The 9,630-nt window shown below is 40.1% G+C and overlaps 1 protein-coding gene across 4 annotated transcripts; it reads right to left on the reverse strand.

Moving 5' to 3' along the window:
• On the reverse strand, positions 1-9,090 carry LOC104089340 (probable helicase MAGATAMA 3). Of its 4 annotated transcripts, none has more exons than XR_684733.4 (9): positions 8,876-9,090; positions 5,955-7,677; positions 4,544-4,723; positions 4,054-4,149; positions 3,790-3,952; positions 3,584-3,716; positions 1,742-3,505; positions 775-1,629; positions 1-692 (listed from the first exon to the last, which is right to left on the reverse strand). XR_684733.4 is itself a non-coding variant. In XM_033654320.2 (8 exons), the coding sequence occupies exons 2-8, from the start codon at positions 7,330-7,332 to the stop codon at positions 1,213-1,215; spliced, it is 4,131 nt and encodes a 1,376-aa protein (XP_033510211.1). In that variant the 5' UTR covers positions 7,333-7,677; positions 8,876-9,090; the 3' UTR covers positions 1-1,212. The 4 variants fall into 4 exon arrangements, 2 of the variants coding, with proteins under 2 accessions (XP_033510211.1, XP_070056165.1); XR_011415543.1 differs by having other exon boundaries at positions 1-690; positions 769-1,629; XM_033654320.2 differs by having other exon boundaries at positions 1-1,629.
• Between the last annotated feature and the right edge of the window lie 540 nt (positions 9,091-9,630).

Here is a 9,630-nt window from a genome sequence, read left to right on the forward strand (position 1 = left end):
TACTAGCGAAGAATGCACATACATTACCAACAAACATATCATTACAAGGTAGTGAACATACTAAGATACATTGAGCATGGAGAACGCAGCGAAAAGATGAAAAATGAACTTCAAAATTTCTTATGGGAAGGGAAAAAATGTGAACTTCTCCAACATCCCTAAGTATTAGACAACCTAATAAAAAGAATTGTGCTTTTGACAAGAATATGTACAGAACTAGTCCAGGATCTGCCAAGGGCCTCCATAGCAACATTTAGGAACCGAATAACAGCACTTCTCAGTCTATACGGCATCCTGATTTGTTCATCAGCTCGTATTTCACAGGCTACCATATCACCAGTGTTCCATGCTCAGCCTTAAATGAATTCAGTAACTTTCTGAAACAGTTTCCCCACACGGTCAGCTCAGTTCTCTTAATGCCCTGGGCTCATTCCATGGACTAGTTGTCTTGCTCAAATTCAGAACATGGCACAAATGACGCCAGTGTCAGACATACTACTTAACAGAGCTCCAACTCTCTTGGGATAGTCTCGGTGGTAATATATCATTAACAGAGAAGCAACCAGTAAAGGGTTCTGACGAGAAGAATTCACATTTTTAAGCCACATATGGCTCTGTATCCAAGATAATTGGCTGGGATGAACTTTCTTCTCTGTCCCAATGGAGGCTTTGATGACAAGCTGCTAAGTGCTCTGTTTGAAAAGCTCAAAGAAATGAGAATGTTGTACCTATATAGTCAAGAATTTCAAGTCATCATAAGTTTCAAACAAGTACCTTTATAACCTAACAGCAAAAGAACTTCAGCCACGACTGAGAGCCCCCATTGCTCAAAATCCCATGAAATTGTTAAATCTTCCAAGTACCACCATAATCAACCAGGATATCTCTCTGTTGTAACATAGCCTTCCATTCCCTTCATCAACAAGAATTCCCTTCCTCAAACCATATTCTGCAAACAAGACCAGCTTGACCAGCTGCGTCATCAAGAGCTGTCCTAGCCAGGAGGAGCAAGTCTTTAGGAACAGAAATGCTTCCTTACTGCCATAGTCTTCCAGCATCACCAAGAAGTCCTTTAAATAAACCTTAGTTTGCACATATGATCAGCATGCATAGCTATGCCATCAACCAGTCTCCCAGACAGGAGCAAGTCATAACATCAGGAACAAAAATGGTTGGCCCCCATGATGTATGGCACACATTCACGGACATCAGCTACAGATCTCTTCTCCCAATTCCAGCTGTATTTTGCCTCCTCTGTATGCCATATTGCCAGGAATCTCTAGATTTATCAGCAGATTGATCAAAATCATCCAATGAGTTCTCTTGTGATGGCTTGGAAGACCTATAACTCCCATTTCTTACATGTAATGCATTTGGCTTTTCATCATCTTCTGAAGGCGTTCCTGACCTGGACTCCATGTGTGTATCATATATTCTGTGCCGTAACCCAGATCTGAAACCTCTATTATTAGCCATCTTGGTCGGTGGAGGAGCATGAGAAGCTGACCTGGGTAGCAGGAACTCCTTAGGCAAAGAATCCATGTCCATGTAACATTTTCTGGTTTTGGCATCGGCAATCAATGCAGCCCAATCTTCTGATTTCACCAGAGCATTGGCATTTCCCATTACCTGTTAAGAGAACAATAAAGGGTAAGTTATTATTAACTCGTACATAGCATCTTTGCACGTAGAGGATATGAATACAGAATTATGTGCATAAATGGAGACCGAAATAACATACCCAAAGAGCTCTTCTTGCACGAGTAAGAGCAACGTTCATTCGCCGTATATCTGCAACAAACCCTACCCCATGGTTTGAGGCACGCACACATGACATTATAATAACATCACGTTCTTGACCCTGGAAAGCATCCACAGTATTTATGTAGATGTCTTTTCCTTCTTCAGAATTTAAAACATCTGCGAACTCCCGTTGAAGGCATTTAAGTTGCAGCTTGTATGGAGTGATTATACCTACAGTAACTTTCCCAACACCAACAGATTTACAAGTTTTTTGAAGATGCTCATATATACGAAGACAGAACTGCGCTTCATGTGTATTCTGATATGAAACAGATCCACCTCTATGTGATTCCCGACCATGTGTAATGTCATAAAAGATGTACGGCTTTAGTAAAGGATCCTTGTAATAACTTTCATCAGGCAGATTAGCAACACTTTCGCTGTCTGTAAGGCGACCTTGATAAAAGTACCTAGATGGAAAATCCCTAATTTGAGGATGCATCCTGTACTGCACTGATAATAACATAGTTGGGCAGCCTGCTTGCTGAAACCTCTCAAAGAGACTTCTACTATACATCAAAGTTCCAGCTGCTTTGCTGATAACAGTAGCAGGAAGCTGCTGCGGATCCCCAACAAGAACACACCGTGCTGCACCAAGAGAAAGGGGAGGAAGGACTGCTACTTCACTGGCTTGGGCTGCTTCGTCAATGACTACCATGTCAAAACCATGGGTGAGACGAGAGAACAATTTCCTCCCACTACTTGAGACAGTAGTGAAAACAATTTCAGCTTCATTGGCAAAACTAGCCTCCAGACTAGCACGAGCTTCCTCCATGTTGAAATTGTTACCACCACGGAACCTACTTTCCAAAATCAGAAGGCGGGACATTTCCACCAATATTTTATCTCTATTCTCAACCACTGCCGCAAGGTTCTGCAATAGAGAATCTCGGTTTTGGTCCCTAGCCATAAGAACATCAGGGTCAACTCCGACAGATCCCTGTGAACGACCAGCAGCAGCAGCAACCGTTAGTTCTCTTTGAAGGCCAGCTATCTGCTGAGACAACTGAGCTTCACGAGCTCTCAACTGGTGCATCCACCCATAAACTTCATCACGACTCTTCATCAAAAGCTGTTCAGTTCTCCGCTCCACAGAGACTGCTTGGGCAGCACGCGTTTGGGAATCCACCCCGACTCGTGCAACATCAGGCCGATAAACTTTCATCTCCCCATCGATGAATCCACGATCAAGAACACGTGCAAGAAGCTCGTCGGTTGCAGCATTTGAAGGAGCACAGACAAGCATTCTAGGTTTTGGGCATAGCTTTGGGAGGGTTCTGAAGAGATTCTGGTCCATGCTTAGCAGGACTTCATCAATGGATCCAGTAGCAACATTATCTGAGTTACTCTCATTATTCTGCTTATAGCTTTCAGGAGCAAGTTTCTTGAGCAATGCGGTGTAATAGTGCTGATACTGAACAAGATGAATGACGTTCAGCATTCCCCACACTGTGTGTGTTTTACCTGTACCAGGTGGCCCCTGAACTAGAGTAAAAGGCCATGGATCTTGCCTCTTTGTCATACCATTAGTTCCAGCAGCTGTATGTGTTGCAGCCCATTGGATTGCTCCTAGCTGCGGTCCATTGAATGTCCTGTGCAAGTGGTCAACAAAGTTTGGCGTAAAGCAGTCAGGCATTGCAGGTGTCTGCTCTTCATATTTAGGGAAGTGCTCTGGACTTGGCTGAAGAATTGCATTTTGCATCTGCACAAAAGACCATAGTTCTTTATTTAAACAGATAGCAGAAAAGCATTCTGGGCAAGAGCTAGGTTTAGATATAACCTGCAGATTAAGACGCCGAAATGCATGTAAAGCAACATATTCTCGTTGGGTCGTTGCTAGAGAACCCAGAACAGTCAGAAACCAGATGCCTCTTGGTTGTAGTTTCCGCAGTATGTGATCACTATCAATATTGCTGAAAGAACAAATACCAAGATGTTAGCTCATTATTCAAGGAAGGTGAAGCAGTTAAAAGTCTAATCACTGACCTGTTGGTGTCATACGGATCTCCAACATAGAAGTGCAGGATGGCTCCAGTAGCATCTCGAGTATCAATAGGTATGTGTCGTCTCACAGTACCGGCCACACGACCAGTTATTTCAGGCTGCTCATCATCCCCAAATGTTGAGGTTCCGCTTCTCCGTGATCGGACTGCTTCGTTGATACAAAGTTTAGAAGTTATACTAAAATTAAGAAGAAAAAGAAACACAGGAAATTTGACATACACTCCAACAAAACGTTATAAGACCAACCTGAACCAGGACGTGGAGTTGAGAGAACTGCAACATCTCCCTCTTTGAATGACCACTTCCACTCACATTCTGGAATAAGGATTACATCATACCATCCTGTGGAGAGGAAAACGCAGTGCCGATTAGATACGTAGGACAAGAAATCCAGCTAGGCCGACCACAGATTCCCCACTCTTTGAATTTCTCTTTTGTGTGTGTGTTTTCTTTCATTCGGAGGGGAGCCGTTCTAACCTATATGTATGGACCAATCAAACACTTATGTTATCCTAGATACAGTAAAATTTTGTCTCGCTTGATATTTGGGAAACTAGGAAATCCTAGAGATTGAAATGAAAAAACAATCCTGCAGAGTAGCTCAAAAGCGAAGACGCGACATTAAAAAGTTGAATAGCTTCCCAAATATGGATTTGGTATAATAAAAAGTTGTCCCTCATATCCGAGTCAAAGAATAAAACAACATAAATGTATAAATAAAGTTGCCATAACATACCTCTTTCTCGCCGTTCAATGTTTTTAACATGGACCTTCACATGGGTTCCTGATTCACCCATCTCCTCCCAAGTACTGTACAACTGTGCCCGGCATTCCTCAAAGAGCAAAGGTTCAAACACCTTAACATATTCTTCCTCAGATTCAAAGTGACCGGGAACACACTGAAGCTCCGTTTCATCTGACATGAAGAGAAGTTCACTCCTTAATAATACACCATATGATCGCACTTTATGCACCACAACACTTTTGACACAAGGCAAATAAGAAATTGAAAAAAGAAATTAGAAATTCAAGGAGCTGTACAATGCTAGTCGCTACTAACATGCCTAATACGGCACTTCAGAGGAGCAAATCAGAGCACCTTTAAAAAAAAGTAACACGAAAATGTTTTCAATGCTTTCTCCTGGTACATGTGAACAGGTTAGCCACGGAGACCATGAAAAATACACTAATAATCATATAATTAACTTTGAGAAAACAAATAATTCTTCCATCCCACAAGCTATCCTGATGATTGTGATGCCCACCAGATGAAGCTAGAGGATCCCCTTTGGTATGCATGGGCCTGAGTAATATAAAGGGAACACCACCACTCAATAAACTAAAACAGTAAATCCTGCCTCACGAAGCATTCCATAAAACCGGATGCTATATATAGGCCACTACAGCAACCTAGAAGAAGAAAGTGGCAGTACAAAGCATATATCATTTAATAAACATACGCCTTCATAGAGAAACTCAAATATCATACGAGAGAGAGAGAGAGAGAGAGAGAGAGAGAGAGAGATAGAAAGAGATGTGACAATGTGCAGCTGATGTGTGGTCCAGTCACTCAGATTCTCAGAAAAATGAAAAATACAACATAAAAGAAGTTTAAAGGATTAACCAAATGTTGAATGACCACCTGAGCAAGAACAAATACTTGCTTCTTTGAAGTAAAACCTAAAAGAAATGGGTTTCATATTATCTGACGACATGCTCATTATGACAGAGCACAAGAAAAAGTGAGAAAGCTGCACATCACTCATTCTAACAATATTCTAGGGAAATGCAAGTTTTGATCCTTGATCTCTAACAAGAGAAATAACTAAACATCTACGACAACATAAATGCTTATCTACCATATCACAGTCCTTACTAGGACAGTAAGACCAATGCTCTCTATTAAAACCTAATTTGGAGCCTTTCTCCAATTAGAAAACTGGATGTACCCCACCCCAACCCAACCCAACAAAACAAAACAAAAAAATCATCAGGGAAAGGTTCATAAGCTATGTCACGTTGCTTAAAAGCACAGAAAAGAATAAAAAGTTCGAGACAGAAAAAACTAATGAAGCAGTACTATCAGCAACAGTCGCAATAATAACAACAATGATGAGAATGATAATATAAGTGGAACTGGACAATACCTGGATGTTGCCAAAACTTCTCGTTCGTCACCTCCCGGATAAGGCGTTCTACAGATGTATCTTGGGACTGGCTACTTACTATAGGTTGCTTCTTGGACGGAGGTTTTTTGGCTCCCAATTTTGGATCCATGGAACTTTGACTGGTCAGAGCAGGCTTCCTACCAGGGACCTGCGAATTTCTACCTTGTCTCGGATCTGTGGGATGTTTCGAAGAACTCGGTCTAGGCATAGGTGATGTTTGAGCCTCAGGCGTGAGGTCGATCGAACTATTCATCCGTCTAGGACGACCTAGAGGTGCTAGGTTCACATCAGCACTTGATTCAGATTTATAATCAATAGATTCCATAGGATAGTTGCCTTCATTAGTTGATTCGTTTTGTTTTATATCTTTAACAAGTTGCTGACTCTGCTTTTCCCCATTCTTTTCAGCAGGCGGAGGAACAGTACGCGACTCTTTCACAATACGAGTAATAGGTGCTGGAAAATTTTGCCGCCTCGTAGCACTTTTTATTGAACCTGCCTGCTTAACGTCTTCCAAATCAAGAAACATCGTCTGCCTACTGCGCTTCTTTCCCAGCATCGCTTCCTTTTGTTGGTCAATCTTAGGGCGCTTACCAAAATTGTTAGCACACTTTAAAGCATGAATTGCCTCAGCACCTCTAATCTCTCTATGCTTTGGCACCTGGCCAGAATCCTCCTGACCATCCATGGCGATATCAGTTTTATTACTGGTTTCAGAATTTCTGCTACTATTACTTTTCCTGTCATTTGTATCTGGATCTAATTCTAAAGAAGAAATATTGGAATTTTCACCATTCCGTTTCTCATTATCCTGAGAAGCATTATCGGCAGAGCGAACTTTATCACTATTATTCACTGGCTCAACTGCTGATTTCTCCTGCGTAGCTTTATCAACATCAGTATTCGACTTATCATTGATGCCTAAATTTTTATATGCATCAGTTGAACCCTCTGCATCAGACCATTCACCTTCTTCCTTTTCAGCCGTTTGCATATCGAGAGAGTTCAGATCTGGCTGGAGCACATCCTTCAATACATGTTCCTGACTTGATTTAGACAATGAAGCACCGCTGAAAGTTATGGCCCCAGCACTCTTCTGTTCCTCAGGAGCTCTAGATGCCTCTGCACCTTTTGACCGTACAAAGGGCTGAAAACCTGAAACAGAAGAGGCATGGGAAAAAGCATGATTGTTTACTATCCCCGGAGGATCAACAGAGGATGCCAAAAACTCAGAAGTCTTGGTACTAGAAGAGGGTACTGCTCTCTGGGGCTGGAAACAGAGGACACCATCATTGTCCTGGTCATCCTCAGAAGGGGGTTCATTAAGATCAAACAACAGCCTTCCTTTAGAACCCATCTCCAATATAATTGCATATACACTGAATAAAAGGAGCTTATACCACCACGTCTCGCTAATATTTAATTCTCACAGAGCTATGGGCAAATTTTCTAACCTCTTTATTTCCCACAGAACATTAAAAGCAAGAAATACTCTGCAATTTGGGGAAAGCAACAAACTTGATTAAAGGAAAAAAGTCACAGCATCAAACACTTTGGTTTGCAATCCAGCCAAGAACATTAGATTTACAACATCCTCGTCTAATTGGAATACTAAAAACATGAAGCAAATGAAGTGCTTTAGTAGTGGTCAGCACTCACAGCTACAGCCGCAGTATCTAAATCAGGAATGTATAGCTACAGCCTGCACGATCAAATTAATATCTTAATCAGCAATTCTTCTTACAGGAGAAAAAGGAAAATCAAAAGAAAAAAGTAAACATAAGCTCTGTGTTAAATTCTTAAATCTTATTGATGTTACATTATCACAAAGATTAACTGCGTCAAAATCAACCAAATAATAAAGAAAACCCAACAGACACTAAATTCAACGCCAAGCTCGAGCCCTGGAAATAAACACCACGCTAGCAATTACAGATGAGCCTCAACAACCAAATACAGGGAAAAGGCAACTACAGGCCCTTCTAAAAAAACAGCTACAAGACTAAGAAGACAGGAAAGCGGGTAATCGAGATCAATTACACAAATTCCATCGAAAGAAGTACAAGTTCTTCTCAAGATTATTACACACGCGACTTTTCATTTTAGTAAATTATCTATATCCAAATACATCAAAAAATGTATGTTAACATACTTTGATAGCACTACAAGATATCTATGACTTCGTAGATAAGATAAAACCATATTCCCCCAATAAAAACTATATCTAACAAACTCTATCCTCAACCTTTCACCTCTATCAATCGACCGACCCACATCCACCGATACAAACTCATCAAATAGCTCCAATAACACATAAACAGTCGTAGCTTTCCCTCCCCACACATTAATATATACAATTAAGTAATGGCATAAAATAGTTACCCACTACAGCAGAATATAAATGAGGCATCAAAAACAAATCCAACCAATGTGACAAAACAGCACACAGTACACAATAAATAAATAAATAATAATAATAATAAAACAGCTAACAACTAATTACGCAACTAAATCACCCCTAGCACCCCTTTTAGATTAGTACCAGATTGACCCTCTACCAGAGATTCTCCAAAAGAAGCCATCAAATAAGCCAATCTTTACAAATTCGCAATTAGTTAGGGTTTCCAAGAATCGAACAACCAATCAAAAAACTTATTATACAAATTAATTAATATCACCCATTAGTCAATTTACCAAAGAAATTCCCAAATTCATCATATCCATTAAACCCCAGATCAAAGCCAATATAGTCTCTACTTCGATCTATTTTTTCTACATATTATTTCGATCTATTTTTATTTACTTTATTATTTAATTATTAATCAAATTGTGTGGAGAGAGAAAGAGTGTGTGTGAGAGAAGAGAGATAGAGAGAGAGCGGAGAGAGAGGGGAAAAGTACCTCAAAACAGCACCACGAAATCTAGAAAGAGTCAAAAGAAGAAAAAAAAACAATTAAAATAATAAACAAATTTTAATAATAGAATAATAATAAATAAATTTCTCGTAAGTTTTCTATAGTTGGTGGTGCGCTTTGTATATTTGTAGAGAGAGCTGTCGAGAGAGACAGAGTTTTAGAGAGAGAGAGAGAGAGAGAGAGAGGAGAGAAAACGAATGAAAGTGAAAAAAGAAGAGTGGGGAGGGGGCTATTTATAGGAAAATACAAGGGCCCATGTGCCCGGCCGGACTTTACGCCGATCACCGTTATTTTAAATTTCCGGCTAATACTTAATCTGACGGCATCACTTTTTTATTTAAAAAACCTATTAGATGTACGCGATTACCCTTCAATTTTAGCTTATTTACGTTGGTGAAATGACGAGAATACCAGATTGGAGAGCGGAGCTTTGGGGTAAAGGGTGGAGGGTAAATATGACATTTTAAGAGCTTTTGCATGATGATCTGTCTAGATCCGTTTAACAGCCGTATATGTAAACGAGACTCGTGTTCAAATTTTGATTTTTATTGGCCTTTAACAAAAAAAGAAAAGAAATTCTCAGTTTTTGTCGTTGTGGTGAGTTTCCTTTGGGATCAGTTTTTTTGGCTTCCTTTGATCTTTTCTTTTCCTTTTTTGGTATGTTATGTTATTAACCAGATTAATAAAAAAGACTAAAGTTTCCTAGAGAAAATAGGTAAGATCTTTAAGAATTGGGAAAT

The sequence above is a fragment of the Nicotiana tomentosiformis genome, chromosome 4 (genome assembly GCF_000390325.3).
Source record: "Nicotiana tomentosiformis chromosome 4, ASM39032v3, whole genome shotgun sequence".
Taxonomy (NCBI): domain Eukaryota; kingdom Viridiplantae; phylum Streptophyta; class Magnoliopsida; order Solanales; family Solanaceae; genus Nicotiana; species Nicotiana tomentosiformis.

Excerpts from the sequence above, each read along its gene's own strand:
- LOC104089340 (XM_033654320.2), bottom strand. The coding sequence starts at position 7,332 with ATGGGTTCTAAAGGAAGGCTGTTGTTTGATCTTAATGAACCCCCTTCT. Across the intron at positions 4,150-4,543 it reads CATTGAACGGCGAGAAAGAG|GATGGTATGATGTAATCCTT; the intron begins GTATGTTATGGC and ends TCCTCTCCACAG. Across the intron at positions 3,506-3,583 it reads TTCGGCGTCTTAATCTGCAG|ATGCAAAATGCAATTCTTCA; the intron begins GTTATATCTAAA and ends TCTTTTGTGCAG.